Raw genomic sequence first — 26,339 nt, forward strand, 5'->3', positions numbered from 1 at the left:
TTCTTTACGCCGAGAGAAGTTGGAGAGCAGGCTGTCGCCCTCCACACTCAAGGTTACGTGGCTGCCATCTCCGCTCTCATAACGCGGTGGCTGGCAGCACCGTGGGAACGCATAACCTCATCATCCGGTTCCTCAGGGGCGTTAAGCGAATTAATCCACCCCGCCCCCTCTCATGCCCTCTTAGGATCTCGCCCTCGCTACACAAGCCGCGTCAGATCCCTTCGATCCTCGACTCAGTATTTTCTGTCCCTGAAGACAGCTCTGCTGGTCGCGTTGATATCGATTAGAGGGTCGGGGACCCGGAGGCATTTTTCGGTCAGTGACTCGTGCCTGTAATTGGGCTGGCTTCTCTCACGTATGAGACCCCGCCCGCGATATGTGCCCAAGGTTCCTACCACTCCGTTTTAATACGAGGTAGTGAGCCTGCAAGCGCTGCCCTCGGAGGAGGCAGACCCAGCCCTTATTTATTGTCCAGTTCGCGTTTTGCGTATTATCCGGACCGCACTCAGAGTTTAGATCATCTGAGCAGCTCTTCGTCTGTTATAGCGGTCGGCAGCAGGGAAGTGCCGTACCGAAATAAGTTCCCACTAGATTGTGGATGCCTTTCTTTCACTATCAGAGCCGAGATGAGCCGCGTCCCCCGAGAGCGCGTGCGCACTCCACTCGGAGCTTCGCATCCTCTCGAGCGCGCGCACGCGGCGCCCCTCTAACAGACATCTGTAGAGCTGCGGGCTGGGTGACACCCAACACATTTGCAAGGTTTTACAATCTGCGAGTGGAGCCGGTTTCCTCAAGGGTATTAGGTAACCCTTGGTGATTGAGGAAACAATTCGGTAGGGTGTTGAAACACGCTTGCTGCGCCATTTTCCCTAACACGGAGATACGTGCGCCTTTTTATCTGTCAGTAAAGTTCCCCGTCAGGTGAGCCCTGCAGATTCCTCCGTGGCCCCCAGCACTGACTCAGCGGAGGAGTCACTTGCTGGCCCACTACGTTGTAGGTCTGCCCGCTGGTCAGCCCGCGTTTTGGGTAAAGGTGCCTGCTATGCGTGGTCCCCACTAGGCGATCCCATATGCTTATTCAGCCACGGTTAAGTCCCCCCCCCCCTGGGCGGACCCGTGTCTTCCCTCCCCGCTAACCACTCTTTTGCTATGCGTACTCCCCCTTTTAGGGCTAGTCCATATGTAAATTCTGCCATCTATCCCCCCTTGGGTAACGGATGGCCTCCGCAGCGTCCTCCCTATCGGGATTGCACGCTTCCCAACGTACTGTCGTATTTTCCTAGAATTATCTAGATGCTCACGACTTCCCAAAAAATATATATAAATCCGTAAAACTTCTGTTGAAGTAGGATAAATTAGGGCCAGGGACACGTTGGAGGACCGCGCCCCCCATGATGTGGGTGCGTCACGCTTGCTTGACTATCTCCTCATCGGGGGTGTTGGTAAGGTGCAGTCATTGTGGCGCTTTCAATGGGCTCCCAATGCGTGGATTTTACAATCAAATCCACTTATAGTGCTGAAGTTCCCCCCGAAGGGGAACGTTCGAGGTTACTAAAGTAACCCTTCGTTCCCCGAGGAGGGGAACGGAAGCACTATACTCCGTCGCCATAATGACTGTCCCTTAGCTGTTGAAAGTCTCTTCAGCTTAAAAAGGATAGCGTCTGCTGCGCCAGGTGAGCTTATATACTCAGTTGATTGCTTATGCCGCTCACCTGCGCAGGCTTGCGCTGCCAATTCATTCTTAATTGGCCCGTTCAATACTCTTTCAGACGAGTAGCTTCTGAACCGAACCTCCCAATGCGTGGATTTTACAATCAAATCCACTTATAGTGCTTCCGTTCCCCTCCTCGGGGAACGAAGGGTTACTTTAGTAACCTCGAACGTTTGTCCAAAAAAAAAAAACATTCTGAACTTAATCATACCTTTTAATAGTAGTTTGCTGTCAATATGTGCCTATTGGGTGTGGTTTGGTTTATTTCAGTGTCGAGTGTAAGGGCCCATCTATTACTCCTATGGTGGAACTAACAGCATGAGTGAAGGTTAAATGTGCATAAGCCTTTTTAGCATGTGAAAAGCTCCGAATTTAATCTGACATATAATCCATAATAATAATTTAAATAATAATAATTTAAATTTAGATTCATACAATTAAAACTGATCATCTCATAGGTTATGATTAGGTCTAATTTAGATCGATTAACCTAAAAAATCCTTATTTTCAGTTGATGGTTCATCGTTTATCCAAAGTCACTTAGAGGCAGTATGCTGGCCAATTACATTTGCTCACGGACACATCCTCACCAGTTCTGGTTATTAGATAGAGGATATAACTGTAAACTAATTTACTTTAAGTAATATTAGGCCGCCTCATGATTGCTCATACATAAAGAAAGTTTGATTTAGCCACTAGATTATATCATACTAAGTAAGTGATTGTCAAATTGTGAAAAGGGTCTACTCCATAACAGTTTTCAGCTTCTGATATTATGGAGAGACTGCCATCCGTACCGAGTCAGGTACATTTAAGGAATTTCTCATGTCTGTTTCGGGCCCATGCAGCACATTTACAGGTCTTTGTGAGTATGGATTTTTGGAGCAGTGCAGACATGTGGTTTTACTGATATTTCTTCCTTGAATGAATGTGATTTTGTGTCAGCTTCTACTTCTACCGCAGCATCGCATGCATTTCCAGCATAAACCCAAATCATCTGCAAACAAACTCAACATAGTGGAACACAGAAACCCCACTGCCTGCTAGAGTTTTGAAAGCATTAATACCAGATTAACACAGACACAAAGCAGAAGTATAAATGCTCACAATGGCATCAGCTATGGCATCAACTATGAACACTCAACGCTAAAGTATAAATCAGGCTTTAGAATAATTCATTTGCCCTTACTGTCCAGTATATGTGGACTAGAATCCTATGTATGAAAACATTTTGGCAGGTCAGATCACCTTTCTGGTGTCTTTGTGAAAGGTAATGAAATACAAATACTTGTAGCTTATGTTCTGACTTTTGTTCCTCAGAGACAGTCACCATGCACCAGATGATCTCCATAGTGGTGTGCTTCATCTTTATCATCATCGTTACAGTCACAGTCTTCATATACAGGTCAGTACATGAAAAAACCTTTCTGATAAACATTGTCTATATTACAAAGAGAGCATTGTGACATGACAAAACAAGAGTGCTTTAATAAAGGTTTTTCGAGTCCTGTTTTGTTATGTTATTGACTTGCACTCTAGATATGGTGTAACACTAGATATCAGGTGTTCGTATGCTGAGGTCTGGGTCTGATATTATATCTCTCTGTCTGTCTTTCTTTCTGTCTTTCTCCTCTATCTGATGTTTAATTAGGGAACTTACTGCCAGACCACGACAGAGACAGAAATAGCAACTCAGACCACGTGGCGTCGTCACTTATATGTGACCATGTGTCCAATCACAATGAACTGCATATGATTTCTGTAAAGTTCATGCAGAGGATTTCAACCAGTGATGGTTGTGCTTTATTACAAGTTGTTCTCTAATTATCCTGTAGATTAGATTAGATTGACATGTCTATTCAAGCACATACTATAACCAGAACTTTTCTTCATTTAAAGTGCCTCTGTTATGCTTTTTTGAATATTAGGGTGCTTTCACATCTGTGAATTGATTCATTTGTTCCGAAACAGGGATTAAAATTGTCACATTGTTACATTGTCAAATTGTCACAAGCGGTTCGCTTTCACACGGCAAAGTTTCTAAACAGACCAAAATAGCTAAAACAATTCACGTGTGAGTAAACTCTCTCACATTGGTCAGAGTTTCACAGTTTATTGTACAGAGTCCCGCTCAGGGGGAGGGGTTGGACGCGACGTAGTTGAAGGCAGAGAGGGAAACGTGCGATTACCGGGAGATTGTTACTCGTTTGCGGGCATCCGGGAGTCTCTGTGCATTTGCGGGAGACTCCCGGAACTTCCGGGTGACTTGGGATTTCTGGAATGACCTCCCGGTCTACATATCCATAAAACACTGTCATATAGCCGGGCTCGGATTGCATTGCTTACTTACAATCAATCCGCTCTAGAGTTCGTTTCAATCGAGCCAAGACCACCTCATTCAGGCAACCTCGGACCGAGTGTTTTAGCGTGGATCCGAGCGCGATTGCTGGATTCACATATGCCAAACGAACTGCGCTAACTGGGTAAACGAGACTAAACTCTTCGAAACTAAAGTCTAGGTGTGAAAGCACTTTTAGTCTGTTTGTAAACCTAAAAGGTCTGCAAAATTTCAAACATCAAAGAAGACAAAAAAGTGGAGCTATTGTCTTCTATTTCATCCATGACCTACAGAAGATTAAAATAGTATTAATATTCAAAAAAACAACATGCAAATAAAAAGCTATCAGCCTTTTGATTTTGATTGTGACCCCTGGGGTGGTAATATTATTAATTGTGATATTTAATATTAGTAGCATTAGTTTCAGCAGAATGATTTTACAGCACCATGGTAAAATTTGACACCTTTACAGCACTCACATACAATAAAAGTAAACATTTTTTTTAAGAATAAAAGAAAAGTCATGTGTGACTGAACACAGAGGATGATCTCCAAGTGGCGATCTCCAAAATTAAACCAAAAATAGACTTGTGCAATAAACTTTGTGCCCACCAGTCCCATTAGATGAGGTTAATATTCAATTAAACAAATTAATAAATGATAAAAAACAATGAAATGATTGTTAGACTGTTGCACTTGTTTGTTTTGTTAATATGCTTGTGTTTATGTGGGCCTATTGGTGTGTGTGCATTGTGTGCAACATTTGTACGTTTTTAACCACCTCTGAGGATAGTGGGGGCCTGCGAGTCAATGAAATTGTTATTTTGAGGGTCACAGGCTCAAAAGTTTGGGAACCCCTATTCTAGATTAAAGAATTGTAAAACTTCAAAATAATTGTTTGTTATTTAAATTTAATGTAATTACCAACATGAACATCCACAAACAAAACATTTATTACAGTATTTATGTGTCTACAAAAGTTAGGTAATGAAATTAAAGGTGCTCATTGTTAGTTCTTCTTTCTTTAAAGCAGATTGCATTAACTAATAACAAACGTTGTTTTTTACGCATTAGTAAATGTTGAATTTTAATAAATGCCGTAAAAGATTGTTCATACTTAGTTCATGTTAGTAAATACATAAACTTACATTACTTATTACTATTAGTTTAAAATATGACTGAGAGAACCAGTTCTAAACTGCCTAAAAGGATTCATCATAGAATCTAGTTTTAGTTATTGTACAAATCTGCATAGGTTTGTAATACATTTGCTTAAAGTTTATACTTACAAGCCCTTATTTATGTGCATTCAAGTCACTTATGTCAGCACAAGACTTTTTAATAAGCCAAGAATTACAGCAGGGTTTGTAAAATTGCTTGTAGAAAATAAAAAGCAAAGAATTTGCTAGAAAATGTCATTAGGTGTAATCTTTCATCATAATCTTTTCATTTTTAAAAGAATTTAAGAAGACACTTTAAGATAAACATATAAAAATATGTAAATCATGTAATTACAACAAGCTTGATTTTTGTAAATAAATCTTCCATCAATTCTGCCACATAGTAAAGAGTGATTAGTTGACTTAAAAAATTAGTAAACTGTCAGGGCAATAGCCTGGTGAGCGCGCTGACATATGGTGCAGTAGCACGACAGGGCGTCCCAAGTTCGAATCCCTGCTTGAGAACATTTCCCTACTCATTATATTCCTGTCTCAATACTGTCCTATCTAGTAAAGGCAAAAAGGCCAAAAATAAATCTTTCAAGTCATGAAAATGAAAATTTCAATTCAAAATTCTTTAATTTGCAAAAGAAAAGCTTTTATGTTCACAAGCTGTTTTTTTTTTTATTTGTGCAAAAAATTTAAATAATGGGAGACAGAAACAAATTTGCCAAATAAACTCTGACATGGTGATCCCATTTTTACCCCCATGTTAGAGCTAGCTCACTCAAGTCGCCCACTGAAGCTAAGCAGGGATCTGCCCGGTCAAAACCTGGATGGGAGACCACATGGGAAAACAAGGTTGCTGCAGAAGTGGTATAAGTGAGACCAGCAGGGGGTGCTCAACCTAACATTTGGGTTCTAATGCCGCAGTATATTGATCTGAACTCTATACTGCTCAGTGAGTAGTATGAGATGTCAATTTTTCGGATGAAATGTTAAACTTTTAAAAATGAGTAGTGGTTTTCCCATTTATCCTCTGTCTTCCTAACCATCCCCATATCATAATTGGCTTTATCTCCAATCTCCTCTCCACCAATCAGCTGGTGTGTGGTTGGCTGTCTGACACAATATGGCTGGTGGATGCTGCACACTGGTGGTGGATGAGGAGATTCCCCCCAATGTGTAAAGCACTTTGAGGGTCCATAAAAGCACTATACAGTATAAATGTAAGGAATTTATTATTATTATTATTATTATTATTATTATTATTATGTGGCTAATCAGCTGTCTTCCTTATGCTTGCCTTATTTAGTGTTATACTACAGCCAGCCTGATGGAAATGCTTTGATTCTTTTTTATTAACTTCACATTAGGATGGCCGTTGACACGCCATTAACTCGATAACTCCAGGCTTAAAGAAAATATAGAATTTCCCACTAGTAATAAATATGAGGTGTTCAAGTCAAATGACTTCAAATTGTTAATACAGTTTCTTCAGTATGACTTGAATGCACCAACAGTATAAGGGTTTTATTGGTTAATCATAAACAATGTCTACTTTTGACCTTGAAACACAGCTTAAGTTCACATTTGTTTCTGCTAATGAATGTTAATGAAATAAGCTGTAATGCCACACATGACCATTATAAAATGCTTATTGAACGCACATTATACACGCATTGAAATGTGTTCATGCAAAAAATATTTTTATCAGTGGACCAAAATTGCACAGCACATGGTTTATTTAACCATTAATAATGGTACATGTCTATTGCATGTCTTACTTTAATCTAATAATATAATAATAATGATACATAAATTCTATAATTTGATTACAGTTGACATGCATCAAACTACTGATTTGACACTAATTTGTCTAATCCAGCTGAAAGATGCTGTTTGCATATCTAGCTCATGTGACAGTGTTACCTGGTCCTCAGTCTGAAATGAGAAATGATCTTGGTGGCTCTAAAACAATCACAGCATAAGAGAGAGGTCTGTCTTTAAAGGAAATGAAAGTGTCCATAATGAGCTACAAGATAAAATTCGAACCCTCTGAAATATCATAATAGGGGCACTTTAATTGCACTAATATTTCATAATGCTTGCATGCAACTGTAAAAATACAATATAGCTACTTTAAAATTCCATTTCACATTTAAATGTATGAAAAGAATAATATATGGTGTCAAACATATTCCTAAGTCCATTTGGGATATAGTGTCAGAGTTTTCTAAGCTAACTCATTGGTGTTATACATTAGTCCAATTCATATTCTCAGTTGGTAAAATGGCTGTGCTTTCCAAAGAAATTGAAATTAAATTTCAGATTTGAGTTTCATGGACATGAACCTGATATAAAGTGAAGTGAAAGTCCTGTAAACATGATAACAGTGAATTATTACAATGCAAAGGCACAGATGGGATATCAATCACATAATTATCTCATCTTTTCTAACAGCTCTCACTCACTTTAAGGCTGGAGACTGCTTTAGCTCTTGATGGTCTTCTCCTTCTGTAATTTTATCCTTCCTTTTTTGCAGTCATGTTATGATGAATGCCAAATTATCCAGTGGGTTATTCTTCAAATGATCTGGCAGAAGCTTTTCCAGACTGACAAAAAGTCCAGTTGCAATGTGCACACCTTGCATAGAAAACACCAAATGTGTTTCATTAAATAGATTATGAAAATGCTGGATAGGCTCTTTCCTGTGTTGATATATGTTGTTAATTATTATTCATATTCCTAGGATACCCCAAAAATAAAAATTCTGTTTTTATGTTCTCAACCTCCACTTGTTTCAACAAAACATACTGAAGAATGTACTTTAGAATATACTGAAGAATGATAAAAAAGCATTGACTTACATAGAATTTGTATTTCCTAATGTGTATATCAATGGCATTTCCTATAAAATGTCCTTATTTTGTGCTCAACTGAAGAAAGAACCACTTGAGTAAATAGTTAGGAGATATTCTTTTTGGGGTAAACTGTGCATTTAAAAAAAACATAATTTTTTTTTTTTACATAAAGTTTAAGGTTATGCCACAGATTTGATCATTAATTAATATTAATATGTAAAAACAATTCTACAGTTATTGTAAAATGACTTATTGTGTTAAAATGTAAAAGGAAATCATTTTAAAATGACCATGTACAGTACAGTTAAACTGTAAGTGAACACCACATTAACATCACTGACAAAAGAGGCTTCTGTCACAGCAAAATGACATTATTTCTAGTATCCTAGATATGTTTAATGTGGCCTTGTGTGAAAAATAGTAAATTAATCGTTCTACCAATGTTACTGTATTAAGTCTTTTAGAAACAGCACAGCTGTTGTAGAAAAGTCCTTCTACACTACCTAAAAAGTCTTGTCATCTTGTTGCCGATCCCAGTTGTAAGAGCAGCAAACAATAACTTGAATTCTAATCGATCAGTGGAAGAAGGTAATTTCCTAATGAATCATCTGTTGAACTGCATCCCAATCATCCCAAATACTGCAGAAGATCTATTGGAACCTGCATGGACTTAAGAAATCAGTCAAGTTTGGTAAATGACAAATCATGCTTTGGGGTTACATTCATTATCAGGGCGTGCGAGAGATCTGCAGAGTGAATGGCAACATCAACAGCCTGAGGTATCAAGACATTTGTGCTGCCCATTACATAACAAACTACAGGAAAGGGCAAATTCTTCAGCAGGATAACACTCCTTCTCATACTTCAGCCTCCAAATCAAAGCTCCTGGAAGCAAAGAAGGTCAAGGTGAACCAGGATTGGCCAGCCCAGTCACCATAGATGAACCTTATCGAGCATGTCTGGGTTAAGATGAAGGAGGAGGCATTGAAGATGATTCCAAAGAATCTTGATGAACTCTTAATGGCTTTCTTTGCTATTCCAGATGACTATATTAAGTTATTAGAGTCATTGCACAGATGTATGGATGCAGTCCTCCAAGCTCATGGGAGTCATGCACAATATTCATTCTTTTTCCACTGCACCATGACTTTATATTCTATACTGTACATTATTTATTTTAAGTGACAAGACTTTTGTCTAAGCAAAGTCAGATCTTACTGTCCTAATGACATAATTAAAAATCAAGGCATGATCATATTTTATTTTTGTAAAACAAGCAAAATCAAGAGGCCTTTGCTTTTCATATAAGCCACTTCTGATACCAAATGTTCGACTAGAACTCAAGTTATTATTTGTTGTTCCTAAATCTTGGATATTTGACAAGACTGGTAGTGTATGTACAGTACAGACTGTTATATCGACTTTGCTGTGCTCTGTATTTATTCTTTGAATGTCTGCGTGCATTAATCATGAGATTATTATAATCCTGTAAATGTTATTACCAAAACATCAATAATAAAAAAAACTGAAGGGCATCTGTTGTTTCAAAGCTGTTTTACAGATGTTGATTGCTTAACATATAATATATTTAAGTGCTGACAGTAACATATCAGCATATATTGGTTTGTTTAAGATATATTATTTAATGTTTATGACATGCTTTCTTCTGTTTGGACTTGTTGTTGCTCTGGCTTGCTTTTGTCTTTTTTATCTGATGGGTTTTCCCCTATTGCGTCACATCTCTCATTGTCCCTGTCCTCTGCTTTTTACACTCTTTTTTTTCTTTGTACTCTACTTTATTTATGCTCTTATTTCTTTGTCTCTCGGCGTGTTTCTCTGTCCGCCATCAGGAAGCTGAAGTTGGAGAATGAGTTGACCGCTCAGCTGTGGCGTGTGCACTGGGAGGACATCCAGATGAGCAACACGGAGAAGGTCCTGCGCAGAGCCTGCAGCAAACTCACCATATCCCTGGTGAGGGCAAACATACTGTACACACACACACACAGACACACAGACACACACACACACACACACACACACACACACACACACACACAAACACACACACACACACACACACACACACACACACACACACACACACAGAGCATTGTAAATAAAAAGAAAAGAAAAAACAACACATTGAACTAACTTTTAAAAAAGTGATTTGTTACAGACAGTTTTTTATGTTATTGTTTTTCTTAAATAATTTTTTAACTTAATTTATTAAATATAATAATAAATACAGGAATAATATAATAATATAGTATATAATAAAGAATAATGTAACCTATTACACAAATACACTTCATTAAAAATGTACACATAGAAATCACCTAAGTAGGTTAACTTTGTTTACATATAATAACTTTAACTGTTAAAAGCTATCAGTTACTAGTTAATAAGTTGTAACTTTTAAAGCTATGGTAATTAATAACCTTAACTTTTCCGAATTTGATTGTAATGCAGTAATGTGCTCCTTTTGTAAAGATGATATGAAACAATAATTATTGTGAAAAGCGCTATACAAATAAACCTGAATTGAATTGAATAATTTACCTTTTGTTTACCTTTTGATTAAACTATAAAATATAGTCTAAATCAAAAATATTTATTGTGGTCAAGATAAAAATTACATTTACACAAAGTAAAAATATTGTTTATCTGGAGATATTAAATATAAATAGAATATTATTTGATTTATTTATTTATATATATATATATATATATATATATATATATATATATATATATATATATATATATATATTTTTTTTTTTTTTTTTTTTTTTTTTTTATCCTAAAGTAGAAACCTATCTTTTTCAACCTTAGATCAAAGTATAATCTTACTTTAGACAAAAAATGGCTGCAATTATAAATTACCCCTTAAATTTTTGTTTTGACTTAGTTGGTATATTAATATATATCGATTTTTTTATATTAATGAAAATATTTATCCTGCCCAGTGAAACAATACATAGACCCAATAGTAAAATATTGTTTTTATAGACTATGATTAATTAATAAATTACGTTGGTTTGACTCATAATTAAATCCAGGTTTGTACTAAACTAAATAAATACATCTAATTGAATAAAACATGTAAATAATCCAAAACCATTATTTTTCACTTAGTCCAAATAATGTACCTTGAATGAAAGACACAGTAGTTACACCTTTTTGTCAATGAGGAATCAATGCAATGAGCTGATACAATATTTTTTTTATCATCTCGATTTATGTTTTTTTTATAATTGTTGGTAGCTAAAATCAAAATTTTGAATATTTGCTCAGCCCTAGTTCAAATGAGTCAGCAAACTAATGTCCTGTTAAAATCTTTTGCACACAGAGAGGCTCTAACTATGGGTCACTGCTCACTATGGATGGAAACTTCCAGATCTACGCTAAGACTGGCTACTACAAGGTATTTTAGGTTTGGCATTGAGTAGACATATGGAAAAAATGTAATAATTCAATACATCATGCTATTGAATATGCACAATCTGGGCCATATTAAGAACACAATTTATTTTATTTTTATTTTATCGCCTCACAAAAGTATATATTTTTGCTTTTATTATTGTTGTTGTTGTTGTTGTTATTGTCATTAATTTTATTATTATGAATTTACTAACTAATATTGTCTAATTTTCCACCATTTGATTTATACGTGATTATTATATATTATTTTTCTATTTCAAATACAAAATTAATTAAAAAAATAACATGAAAATTTAAACAGGTTGCTAAAATCAGCACAAAAAAAAACATTTGCAATACTTTCTAAAAATGTGCTTTTATAATGAATATTTTTAAATAGGGTTTTACCTTTAAAAAAGTTTCTGTAGAACTTTAGCTGAGATAAAAATCTTTAATGATAGAATATCTATAAAATCCATGGTTTTAATATCCAAAAATTGTCAATACAGGCTAATTCTGAAAGCGTAATTCAGCGGTCATTTTTGGAGACCAAGAATTATGTAGCCGGAAGTGCGTATGGCTGCCTTTAATTTTTTTAAGCGAACGCTACTGGCCGGTATGACGCCGTTCCGTTTTGCGCTTACCGGCTGACCACTTACTTTCGTGTAGAGGGCATTCCCGCTGCAACCAGTTTGTCCAGTTAGCTAGTCGGGTACGTCTGCGAACTTGAGAAGCAGAGAGGAGTTGAACACAACGACAGGGTTCGAGTACGGGGAAGAGCAGTTTCAGAAATCAGGTATGACAAAACGGAATCCAAAAAATAAAATGAACAAGTGAACAACGGGGTGAGAATGTGGTAAAGCTCGAAAGCATGGTAAAAATCAGGGCTTTCCTTTTTCTAGATGGTAAACCGTTGGTTGGGTTTAGGTAATCGGGCGGGCAGGTCAATCGGTAAAATTGGTTGGGTTTAGGGAAGAAGAAGGGTGGGTCAGTCGATCACCCAGTCAATCATTCAGTCATTCAGTTAGTCGACAGCGGCCTCTGATGGGTTTACGCGAGAACGGTGTGGGTGTGAACCGCACTCACAAGAGACATTCGAGATGCGAAAAAGTGCACACAGCAGCCTCTCACGGATTCGCGAAAATATAGCCGTTCATGTTATAAATAAATAATTTAAAACCGAGTCGGTTCTCCGCCTCCTTCTTCCCGGCGGCCAAAGGGCCGTAAACTTAATTACAATAACCATTTGTTTAGGCTATTTGCTTTATTTTCCCACATTTCTTGGTTTTATTATGTGATAGTAAGATTGCGCTGGCGTGTGCCAGTTACTTAAATTCAGCTGTTAACCGCCATGCGGCCGAGACTGCACTTCAGTTATCTATTCAGTCCATTCAGTATGATTCCGCCTATCCCAGCTTCTTTTATTACATGCACAAGTTAATCAATGACCAAATACTGTTTAAATTGCATTTTTTGTTTTACGACAAGCTTGATTAGCAATAGTGCCAAAATAAGGGACTGTTCTAGTAAAAATGGGACATCTGATCACCTTTAAGGGGGATTTAAATATGGCTATTTAATATTCTAATTGAGTTACAGCTACTCTGAGCCCCAGTTTAGCGGCATCACTGTTTTTAATCAGCAGCAAACCAAAAGTAATGCATCACTTTATCGATATGCGAAAGCATAATGCAAAGAGGCATTTCCAGTTTCATGATGCAAAGTAATTATTCAGTCAATCAAGGACCCCCTCCCTCTGTGGCCCTGGAGCTTCTGCCTCACCAAGCCCTTATGTTAATCTGGCCCTGTGCACAATATCAATATCGTGGGCACTTCAATAGTGAATTCAACACAGTGAATACAGCATTTCAATACAGTGAATTATTATTTATTCTTTCAACTTTTTAGAGGGGCTTTTAAGAATATTCAGATTATTGTGTTGGCATTTGTTGTTCATTACAGCACTAAAAGCTTGAAGACTTGGTATGAGATTTATTTCCAAACATTTATGTTTTTACATGCAATTTGGACTACAAAACTGAAAATTCTTTGATTGAATCATCTTTCTTGCAATAACATTTCTTAAAAGTGTTTATAGCTACCTGGTGAGGACACTGGCCTATACAGACTGTTGTCAATACATAGTTATAACTTTGTCTAAGTCTGACATTTAATTTTTAATTATGTATAGTTACATATTCTTATAGTTTTTAATTATGTTTAAGGCTGACATTTCATTCATAATTCTCTGTAGAAATTCTTACATTTGATTTGATGAAACCCACAGAAACCCTGTATTAGCATTACTGTATAGCAATATATATAATTACACACCTGCTCTTGAACTTACTCTGCCCTTTCTGAGGTTTGATACTGATAATTTGGCAGACCCTGATATGAGTTTTTCTTCAAAAGCACTCATGATAGGAGCCTGATAACCTTTAAATATGATTTAGTTTTCCAGCAGCACAGATCAAACCTGTGCACTTTGACTCATAGAAACAAATACATTTAACTACATGACATTCAAGTTTCAACATGAATGACATTTGAAGTAGTTTACCAGAAATTCTTGCAGATATCAGTACACCTTAACGCTATTTTAAAAATAACAGAATAATAAAATGGTAAAGATTCTATAGGTAAAAAAAATGTTGCTAATTGCATTCAAATTCATGTAAACTAGTTTACATATTTCCTAAATATTGAAAAAATATTGTGTGAAAGTAGTAAGTACAACTTTTAAAAGTATGTTAAAGTCTGACATCAAAACTCAAAATGTACAACGTTTGTTTTTAATGTGAACAAAATAATTAACTTTTTTGTTTTCTTTCTTTGCCATCATAATCTTTAATCAAAATCTGAAAAAAATATTTCTGTTCTTGAGAGAATTCCTTCCCCATTCTTCTTTACCCTTTAATTTACCGTGAGTGAGAGATTAAAATAAGTCTGTTTCATATTCAATTTCAGCAGGAAAGTGGGAAAGTTAATAAGGCCTCCATTTCAAATAGATATATGAGCGTTTCTAAAGAGTGTTAAAACTTATACCGAGTTCAGACTGCATGATTTGAATCCAGATTTTGAGTTGCCAACAGATTTTGAGAAATTGTCGACAAATATCTGAAATCACAGGCAAAACGGTGCTCGTTTTCATAGTATGAACTATCGAAGACGTGATCTGAGAGAATCACATGATTCGCCGAAACCCGTGAGAATCCTAAATCTCTGGACTAGGGATGCTCATTTTGGTTAATTTTGCCAACCGTCAACCACCGCTCATTAACGGTTAACTGGTCAAATTAATATTAAACTATTTCATTTTTGAAAAATATAGCGTGTCTTGTTTGTGTCTGACACATTAAATATTGCATTTTAAAATGCTGATTTATTTTGCGAACAAATTAACTATAGAACATAACAACAGAACTTCTTCATGCACCTGCAGTGTTTCCAACAGCATATATAAGGAATAAAATAAATAAAAAGAATAAAATAAATAATCCTGCCCGAGATATTTTTCACTTAAATTACTAATTTAGATCACAAAACGAAAACACTGAATGAACTCACTAACTCACTAATAATCAACATTTTATCCCCATCATGTTCCGATCACTTCATGGAAAATTGGCCTATGCATTTAATTAATGATCTGCTTTAATTCAATATATCAAGCCTCTGTCAACATTTTTAATTCATTAAAGATTAAAGGTTATGTCTTGAGCATCTGATTGCTTTTATTTCCTCTTTACTTGCGGTTCATGTGCATTGCTGCTTGTGATGAAAGACAATGACGAGGCTCATATGTTGACTTTTTGTAAAGTATAGGCTACTATAGCATATAACAATTTTGTTGTTAACTGTTCAGGATTGACTTTTATTTCAACTGCGAGCACACAGCGCACAATGGCAAAAACACAAGGCACGCAGGACGCATAAGCAGCGAGCAATTCATTCTTGGCCGTTAGTAAACCATTCAAGAGATGTGCCTCTCAAGAATTATATGACTTCTTTTAATCCAATAGTTGTACATACATTAAAAATTTGGTCACAGTTAAGAAAGCATTTTGGCTTTCAGGCTCTCTCAATTGCAGGTCCCATTGCCTCTAACTGCTTATTTGCCCCATCTTGTACAGACTCTGCATTCCAGTTGTGGGAGGAGAAGGGGATTAAATGCCTGAAAGATTTATTTATTAATAATATTTTTTGCTCCTTTGAAGAGCTTGCTCATAATTTTTCTCTGCCCAAAAACAATTTTTTTTTAGATTTCTGCAAATACGAAGCTTTGTTAAGTCAAAATTTAAATCTTTTCTTGAATTACCTGCTGCCTCAGTAATTGATGCATTATTAGACTTAAAACCCGAAAGTAAAGGACTAATTTCTCATATATACTCTTTAATTTGTACAATTGATCCTCAAAGTCTAGAACATATTAAAACCTCCTGGCAGCTCGACTTGAGCAGAGACTTCACAGACTTAGAATGGGATGGTATTTTAAATAAAGTACATTCATCATCACACTGTACCAGACATGCCCTTATTCAAGTTAAAATACTTCACAGGTTACATTTTACAAATTTAAAATTGTCTAAGATCTATCCTACTGTTAGTCCAGCATGCAGTAGATGCTCAGTTTCACCAGCCACAACTGCCCACATGTTTTGGTTCTGCCCAAATCTAGGGAGGTTTTGGAAAGATATTTTTCAATCATTTAGTGATATGTATGGTTTTCCTATTGAACCTGAACCCCTGTTGGCAATTTTTGGAACCAGTCCAGAAAATATTGTGCTTAAAAAAGAAATATGTAGAGTAATTGCTTTTACCACGCTACTGGCAAGGCGTTTAATTCTTCTGTATTGGAAAAAAAACTGAGGCCCCAACACATAGTAGATGGATTAAAGAAGTTATGTATTTTATTCAGCTTGAAAAAATCTAATTTACTTTAAGAGGTTCAAAAAATACTTTTTTAAAAACCTGGTCTCCCTTTCTTACATACGTTGACCATTTACAATTTTTAGAGCAGGAGGATATATAAACTCTCTCATAATCCCAAAAGACCCCCCCCCCCCCTTTTTTTTTTAAATTTAATTATTTATATTTTCTTATTCCTCTTTCATGTCACTGTAACCTTGTAATGCCTTTCACAATGGCAGTGCTTGTAATAAAGGTATACAGAACCTTCCTTTTATCACACACTGAACTGTTCACTTTTTATGTGTATCGTATATCTTGAGGACTTTATGTTTGCAGACTGTTGGCTATGTATATCTTCTGTTAAAGCCACAAAAGGGAAAGTAGTGTTGGGGATATTTGTTTATATATTTTGTTTTGTTGTTGTTGACTGTTTGACTTTTTTGTTTTTTTGTTTTTTGTTTTGTGCAAATGTATAAAAAAATTCTTATAAATAAAGTATTAAAACAAAAGCGCAAATAGCTCTCAACGCAAATAGCTCGTTCACTGTGATGGGCCTCTGATGCTGCCAAACTTTAAAAATATGTAAAATAATATTTTTTATCATTTAGCAAATCATTAATCTGTTAAAAATGCACCCTTTCAGTTAACAGTTAATCGATTATTTTGAGCAACTCTAATCTGGACTTGTCTTTGATTCAAATCATGCTGTGTGAAATGTGTTCTGATTGAAAAGAACATCGCCAATTACCTGCAGCCTATGAGAGAGCAGCATCCACTAGTATAAGTATTTCCAAGCCAGAGGGAGGTTAAAGTTAAAAGTGCTTTTTTTCAGTCTATTTGGATCCGAAAAATGGGGGACAAACTAGGCTTCTTTCTCATTATAATTAATATCAAAGGATACACGATGTGACTCCATGTCACTTCTCACGTGTGTTTGATTGTGAAATGTAGTTTGTGGATGGAGACAAAGTTGTTGGCGATTCTTCCAGTTGTAAATCATGTAGTGTGAAACCGCATGCCGCCTATCCATCTTCCAGTGTAAACAAAGCAACCATGAAACGCAACCCCTAATAGTCATGCAGTGGAAAATCATCTGTGACACGACTACTTTGAAAATCACACAGTCTGAACTCAGCATAAGAGGTTTATTATTTGGATCTGTTTATTATGACCAATTATACTGTACACAGTTCTGATTCTCTAAACCCCACCCACTTCCAACTGTACTAATTGCTGTACCTGTTCACTCTACAGTATATGCTGTAATAAGTCTATGTGCATGTATTTTAGACTAAAGTAAATTGCACATCCTGCCTGGAAACATGGCTCATATTTAGATCTCCAATAATACCATCATGCCGCCCTGGCTAATGGCCAGTTCTTCATCAGATGATCCAGCGCCTCTCCAATTAAGAAGAACCCCTAAGGACGAGCACCATTCATGTCCACGTCATTATTTTACCCATTCATTAGGATGATGCTTAATTAACACATTATGTTACTTTTTATCCTTTTAAATAATGAATATTTTTTCTACCCATCTCTAAAGTGCTCTGGCGCTTTGCCGAGCCCACAACAGCAATCAGGGAGAAACTAATGTGCGTTGATGCCTCTTTTCCAGGGAAACATAACAGCCATTAAGTATGTCAACAAGAAACGCATCGAGCTCACCAGGAAAGTGCTGTTTGAACTCAAACATGTAAGTGTGCGTCCATTCCGTTCACTGCTTTATGCCAGGTGCCTTCATCGTAATTAAGTTTATATGATGTTCTGGGAGATATTAATAGATGGAGTCTGATGGAAAAGAGAGGCTAAACATGCTCCTCTCTCTGTTTGTCCTCTCCGCCTAATACTGTTCTCTCTTCTCTTTCCCTTCTGCTCTTTTTTTTCTTCCTGTTATAGATGCGTGATGTCCAGAATGAGCACCTTACCCGCTTTATCGGTGCTTGTATCGACCCACCAAACATCTGCATCCTCACTGAGTACTGCCCTCGAGGAAGCTTACAGGTGAACATTTGAGCACACTACTGCTTTATACGCCGTAATGCTCAGTTACTGCATTTACAGTACATATATTAACGAAGATTACATTCAGCTTTATTGTCGTTGTGCAGAGTACAAGTAAAAAAGTAGTTAGAATATAGCCAGAAGTGCAAACAGCAGTATTATGCCTATACATAAAATTATTTAAGCAAACTGTGTAGGCCGCTCTTAAAATTATAAACGCCCCATTCTTCAAGCATTTTTCTGCACATGCACTTTCTGAAATGCCCATCAGATGCATGCGCTGTCCTGGATCATTGTGATCAAACAACTTCATTAAGCGAATCAAAGTGAAACTGAAACATAGAGACGCAATAAAAGGTTTCAAAAAAGCTACTATTTTTTTTATCTACAGATACGAGTAAAACATTATTTAAAACCGTTTAAAATTTTCACTTTTGTCTAACAAATCAGTTTGTCTTTATTATGAGAAAGAGAAAGAGAGAGAGAACAAATACGATGCACACTAAGGTGCAGTTTTTCTTGCAGTTTTTATTGTATATTTGATTTTATTAATTTATGAATTACTTAAGTGAAACAATTTGTGTATGGGATTTAATGAATTATAGTTTTTATTGGTCAGTGAATCATAAATTCATTTATTCATTTTCCTTCAACTTAGTCCCTTATTTATCAAGACTCGCCACAGCAGAATAAACCACCAACTTATCCAGCATATGATTTACACAGCGGATTGCCCTCCAGTTGTAACTGTTAAATAATAAAAATATCGTATAAATATTAATAAATAAGTAAATTATGAATAAATAAATAAATAAATAAGAGAAAACCCAGTCCATGAGACTCTAAACAAGCAGAAGACTTTCTTTATTGAGAAGTGTTGGTTAATCCGCTGTCAAACAGCCTCTTTAAGTAGTCCACTAGTCTGCAAGAGGCTAAAGAAGTCTTACAGGTCTGCAATCTGCAAGTATGATCATAAGCAGTGCTTAATTTGTGAATTTTGAGGACCCGAAATAGATCGGGGTAACAGATCCAGCATGTTACCTGAGGCTGAATAGGTGTCGCGCATGAAAATGGAGAGCTGGGGGTGGTCGGTTCGGTGGATGGCGGAGGGGTGTCGTGGACAAAAGTGAGCGAGGCGGGGGTGTCGCGGACGAAAGTGAGGAGGGTTGGGGAGTCATGGACAAAAGTGAAAGCCAACAGCGAATGAGGGAGGAGGGCGGTTGAGATGGGGGATCTGTAAAATGAGGTGCCGGATCAGATTTCAAAGGTACAAATTAAGCACTGATCACAAGTCTGTAAAAAAGTTTAAACTGAGTCTTGTCTATAAAGTGTTTTAGGAGGAAGGGAGTGGCTAGGTGAAGATGGCTAACCAAAGCATGTAAATGAAGTCCTGTGGTCAGCAAGGTTAACAGCATTTTCCCAGCCCTAATCTCATCGACATAATTGTAGCATGCAGTGATCAAATTAAGTATTGGGAAGTATCACCCGAAGACTTGTTGTTAAGACTCTGCCCATAGCATTTGCTTCACTTTGGCTCAGCCAGTACTCAGGAAACAAAAGGTTTAATGTCCGTCATAGCTGTGCTGTTACAGTTTTGAATGAAAATATATAATTAAAAACCAAAGAATATATCTTTTCAGATATATATAGATTGTTGTTAATTTGGAACTTGATTATATAAATTAAAATTTCCACACAACCCAGTACTGGGAAACACCCATACAATCTCTCATTCACACATAAACTAGACCCAATTTTGTTTACACCAATTCATTTATAGTTTATGTCTTTGGACTGTAGGGGAAAACAGAGCAACTGAAAATAACCCATAAAATTTACATCCAAACATGGAAAAATAGATTTTGTATAATGAAAAATCGCATAAAGGAGTCAAAGAAAAAAAAAGGTCACTTTCTAATAAACTGGCACCAAACATCAAAAAGAAAAACGGAATTTGTTGTGGTGGTAAAAGCTACACAAGTCTTTTTTATATATAGTAACAAATGACTTTATACAGAGGACAATGCCAACACGCAATGAACATGTGACACTCATTTGGCAGCTCAAACGCTCAAGACTCAAGTTCTTGAGGTAATAATACTAAACCACTCTAATGACTGACTTTGGTTAGAGCACACAAAAGACGATCGTTCCTCCAGTCTGGTTTGATGCCAGACAACTTTGCATAGTTTTTTTTGCCCTTTTTCACTCGGCCTTGAATAAGAGGATCACAGCAACCCCTTTTTGAAAAATTTATTTAGATTGAAAAGCAGGAACTGTGTATAAAAACGCCTGGGGAGCTGGATATTGCCATGTTTGGTTATGGAATTTGATTATGTATAGAGTTGTTTTAACCAAAGAATAGAAAGAGATACTGAAAGAGATTGAACTGACTAATTTGAATTGTGTTTATTTGCTCAAATACAATAATGATGGATCACAGCACTCAACTGTAAAAAAAAAAAAAAGCTGTACGTTGTTTTTTTTGTCAATTGAACAAAAATAAAAAAAATTTTTAACCATTTATGTTACCTTAAATACTTAACACCCCCCTACCCCATAAAAAAACACAACAATAAATACACAATGGGGTATATGCACAATTAGTGTTTTTTAACCAATGAAATGACTTCCGGTGAAAGCTTAATGTGACTCTTTTCAATTTCATAGGATTTCTTTTACAGCATCTATGTTGTAATGTAATTATAATACATTCAGTTAAATAGACTTAAGCATTCATTTAGTTGTTCAAGCGTAAAATGAGATGAAAGACTGTATAACCACTAGCGACATCAGGATCAGCAGGCGAGCACAGAAACTCGACTAAAAATACTCGGGTAAAATAAACTGTCATATTTTAAAACATGGTGGGGGAAATGGAATTTAATGCAGTTCTTCTTCATATTGTTAATGTATATCTATCAGGCAGTGAAGATCACCGATTTTTAAAGACTTCAGACCTTAAACGTGGTGATTTTATATTGGTAATAAAGTTCACCGGGAGCGATGAGGCTGGCTGGCTGAAAATAAATGTCTGTGTGCATATAGCCCATTAAACTCAAATGTAAATTGCATATAATGCATACCTTACAACAGGGGTTTTCAAAGTGTGAGGCGCGCCTCCCCTGGTGGGCGCCAGAGCATGTCAGGGGAGGCGCGGGAAAAAATATAATATAATAAAAATATAATTGTTAAGTTTAATTATTATATGTATTTTTTATTATATTTAAACGTTTATTATATGCCTGCTAATACAATGGGTTGGTTTTTGAGACCCACCCCGATTCAAAGCTGTAATGAAGTTCACGGCCCTTTGGCCGCCGGGAAGGAGGCGGAGAACCGAAGCAGTTTTAAAGTGATTTATTAATGACAGTGATGGCAGCTCCGTCTAAACCAAAACAAACGGACGGCAGATCCTCACGGAGACTGCCGTCAAACTGAAAGCAAAAGTAAAATATGTCCGGGTCCGGTCCTCTCTCGGCTTCCTCTGCCCTTGTTCCTCCTTTTATGATCCAGAGCTCCTTCCGTGGGATCTGAGGCAGGTGCGCACCGCAGGTGTATCCACTTACGCGCTCGGCCACGCCCCCTCGCCACAAAAGCCTTCAAGTTCAGGGCTTAAACCCAAAAGACAACGATATGATGATCAGTATTTGAGTTTATGATTTACGTGGACAGGACCAGCTGATCAACCACGACCTTTATGTGTGGTTTGTCAAAATATATTTTGGCTAATGACAGCATGAGACCCGCTAAACTTCCACTGTTTTGACTGGGATGGACAGTTCTTGGAACTGTTCTATTCATATTGAACCATCATCCTAGTTTTAAAAACGTTATATTAAAATACTTGTTATTACTCTGTAAATAATTGCACTTTCATGCAAATGATGATAAAAGTGAGTTAACAGTCTGGCATCTGTCTGTGTCTTTATATATACTGTATATATATATATATATATATATATATATATATATATATATATATATATATATATATATATATATATATTTAGGGATGTAACGGTATCAGAATTTCACGGTACGGTAATACCTCGGAATGAATGTCACGGTACGGTATTTATTGAATCATTTACAGGAAAAAACAAAACTTATGAAAATACTCCAAAAAAGTGCCAAAAGTGTCAATGACATACAAATTAGCCATCTATCTGTAAGCTTTGAAACAGGAACTTGAATTTTAATAACAAAAAAATATTAAACCATGTAAAAAAAATAAAGTTTCAATTTAGTATTGTTGAAAACTCATCACATTCAACATTTAATCACTCACTCACTTAGATAGAGATGGGTTTAAAGGAAATTTATCATATAAATATAATCTGGTAAAAGCTGGTATCTCTGGGCATTTACAATGTCCCCTGCAACAGAAAAAAACCTCTCATTTAGGACTGAGGTTTCTGGGACAAGAGAGATATGACTTGGCCCAGGTTGACCGCAGTGGGTAACGTTGTGCATTGTCTTTCCCCCACTTGAGAGGACAAACCATGAGTAAGATAGAGGTCTCATGTCTGCATCAATCTGAACAGTGTGCTGACAACACCGCTATTCAGTACGTGCGCGACATCACAGCTGATAAGAACTCGCGCGACAACACCGCTATTCAGTACGCGCGCGACAACACAGCTGATAAGAACTCGCGCGACAGCACCGCTATTCAGTACGCGCGCGGCGACAACACCCGCTTTAGAGTTTTCCAGCACTTTTTCATCCCCGCTTCTAGCAGCACACTCCATTTCCGCATTACTGGATCTGTAGCGACAACAGACCGCAAGGGATGATGGTCAAGCATGGGCTGATGGGAATTGTAGTTTTCGCTACCTCCCGTTCGCTTCATTCGCCTGAGCAAATTTTCTCAGACGACCTATAGTTTTACAGAGTCATGCGACTTCGGTAATATCGAAAAAAATTTATATTGCGGTATGACGGTATTTACAATATCGTTACATCCCTAATATATATATATATATATGTGTGTGTGTGTGTGTGTGTGTGTGTGTGTGTGTGTGTGTGCGTGCGTGCGTGCGTGCGTGCGTGCGTGCGTGCGTGCGTGCGTGCGTGCGTGCGTGCGTGCGTGCGTGCGTATTTGGGAGGAGGGGGGCGCCAATGGATAAGTTGTGTCAAAAGGGAGGCCCACTGTCTTAGACTTTAAAAAACCCTGGGTTAAGGCATAGAAAGCCCAAAACAACATTTCATATATTTTACAATGTGGTCGATCGACTGGTTTATTATGTAATGCTTGCCATCGCACCCATTTTTATCATCACATGATCTCATCACAATCACAGGGCTTTTTTAGTGTGCATATTGGAATTAATGCTGCAAAAGTGTTTCCATCAAAGTTTATGCAATTTTTTTCTTATTGTGTAAAATGTTTATTCTTCTCATTTGTGCGCTTAGTTTTTAGGCAGATATTTAAAATGTATGCGCATATTTTTTTTGTTTCCATTAAGCATTTGTTAATGTGATAATCCAAAATGAGCATAAAAGTAGGTGGATGGAAACATTAGCTCTTTTTCTGCAGTAGCTTATTTACCACAAAGTTTGACAGTTTGTGAATTCAATGATGCTCTTCAGCAGCCCTCAATTTTAACAAGTGGTTAAAATGAGTTGAGTTTACAGTTTGAACTGCCTTTCTGTTAGTTCAAACAGTCTGCCCATTCTCCTCTGACCTCTGGCATCAACAATGCAATTTTCTTACAGAATATAAGTTCCTTGGGTTTTTCCTCTATAAACTCTAGAGATAGTTTTAAAATCCCAGTATATCAGCCATTTCTAAAATACTCAATCAGCCTTCTGACACTTAAATCTCCTTCTTTTCTCATTTTGATGCTTGGTTTAAAGTTCAACAGATGACCTTTTTACGTTTGAATGCCAAGTTGCTGCCATTGTTTAAATAAACATTTGTTTAACGAGCAGTTGAACAGGTGTATCTTATAAAGTGTTTGGTGAATATAAATATATGTTTATATGCAATAAATGTTTTATGGAGTGCAGAGTTATGAGTTTGAGAAACAGAGACCAGCTCATGTGGTTCAGGTTAATGAAACTTTTTGTTACGTTAGCATAGACTGAACATTGAGGATGCTTTCTGAAGACATACCTGTAGTCAGGGAAGAAGTAAAAATTTCGTATTCACCCAACATTATTAAAAAACATATTTTTTAATGTATCAACACAAGTTAGGCTCAACAATGCTGTGTTTATCTAATAAAAAAATATATAGTAAAAAATGTGAAATAATGTTTTTGTAATCATTTGGATGCATTGTCAAATGATATATTAAAATTATTTTATTGCTGCACAAGCAACATTACACACAGCAGCACACAGACTTTCCTCATAATCCAAATGATATGTTTGTGAAATATAGGATCTGATGGAGAGTGAAGGAATCACGCTGGACTGGATGTTTCGCTATTCTCTCATCAATGACATTGTTAAGGTGAGCACTTAACATCTGTCACACATGCTCTTTTTCGAGCATGAAACAAAATTTAAGAAGGAAAATCTTTTTTCTTCTTTATTGTGATGTATAAACAACACTCTCACTAACTGACAAGTTGATGCTTAATTGGCATCATTTATTTATAGCATTTATATTACACTTTACTGGTATTCCTGTGCACCTAAAGCGCTAAATCGTAAATGTAAACACTTCCACAAATGTACAGTCACAGGCTTTTATTTGAAAAACTGACAAGAAAACGGTATTATTGAAAGTCTTACAAAAAACTCATTTTGTCTTGCATGTCCTCTGAAAGCTCCATTACACAATGATTTCTTATTTAAAAGAAGAAAACAAACATTAGCTTGATGCAATCGGTCACAAGTTATGCAAGAGCTAACAGCATCTCAAAATCAAAACTGAAATAATCCATCATTTAAATGTGTTTTTGTTTTGCTCATTACCTCTTACAGAAACTGTGATTGCATTTGATTTTGTTCCTCATGCAGTAGAAATACATTTTTGGCTTTAAATGCTTGGAATTTGTAACAAATTAAGACTGTAAATAAATTTGTTTGTTATATCCTTGGCATATGGATAGTGTCATTATCTTCAAGCTAACAAACAGTTTTTGAGGTGTACTGCATTAATGCAAATGTATTAAATCCAGTTCCTGGGGGGCCGCAACTCTGCACAGTTAAGATCCAACCCTATTTAAACACATTTACCTGTAGATCTTAAACAAGCCTGAAGGACTCAATTGCTTGATAAGGTGTGTTTAATTAGAATTAAAGCTACACTATGCAGAGCTGCGGCCCTCCAGAAATTGGATTTAACACCTGTTCATTAAAGTAACTTGAGTTACATAATCAAATTACTTATCTCACATAAATAATAATGTAAAGCATTACTTTTTGTCTCATTTTAAACAAAATGTTTGTTACTTTTTCAAAAAGTTACTTTTCCCATTTATTGACTGAAAGCTTTTCCTTTTTTTTTGCTGTGTTGAGAGAAATCAAGAATATCTACAGATATGTTGTGTAAATTGTGAACACCCTCCTCGCTTCCACAATAAAACTTTTAGGCCTAATCCCAATTCTACCGCTTAGCCCTTCCCCTTACCCCCACCCCTTGTTTTGCGTGTTTAACTGAAGGGGTAACGGTGTCCCAATTCTCTTTATATTTAAGGCTATGGCTAAGGGGAAGGGCTAGATACCCCTCAAAACAGAGATTTTTCAAGGCCACATGTAAAATCAAGGAGTTTGAAAGTTTCCCAGAATGCACCATCTACAGCAGCAGCATAGCTGCACACGGAAGTCATAAGACGCACAAATTAGTATTATTTGTCATTATTATGATTTTTTTTTTTACAACAAACAAGCATTTGTTTTAATGTATTCATTACGGCGTTTGTATTTTACCGTCAAGCTTTTAAAAAAATGCTAAAATAAATAACACA

The 26,339-nt window shown here is 36.5% G+C and overlaps 1 protein-coding gene across 4 annotated transcripts in view; it reads left to right on the forward strand.

Annotated features, from left to right (window-relative positions):
- The window catches only part of npr1a (natriuretic peptide receptor 1a), a 237,606-nt gene that overhangs the window by 179,396 nt on the left and 31,871 nt on the right, over window positions 1–26,339 (forward strand). For all 4 annotated transcript variants that reach the window (XM_073930933.1, XM_073930934.1, XM_005170050.6 and 1 more), the window contains 6 exons: window positions 3,032–3,116; window positions 9,924–10,044; window positions 11,423–11,497; window positions 18,029–18,106; window positions 18,310–18,414; window positions 24,806–24,877. In XM_073930933.1, coding sequence (XP_073787034.1) covers window positions 3,032–3,116; window positions 9,924–10,044; window positions 11,423–11,497; window positions 18,029–18,106; window positions 18,310–18,414; window positions 24,806–24,877 — 536 coding nt within the window. The remainder of the gene's footprint in view (window positions 1–3,031; window positions 3,117–9,923; window positions 10,045–11,422; window positions 11,498–18,028; window positions 18,107–18,309; window positions 18,415–24,805; window positions 24,878–26,339) is intronic.

The sequence above is a fragment of the Danio rerio genome, chromosome 19 (genome assembly GCF_049306965.1).
Source record: "Danio rerio strain Tuebingen ecotype United States chromosome 19, GRCz12tu, whole genome shotgun sequence".
Taxonomy (NCBI): Eukaryota; Metazoa; Chordata; class Actinopteri; order Cypriniformes; family Danionidae; genus Danio; species Danio rerio.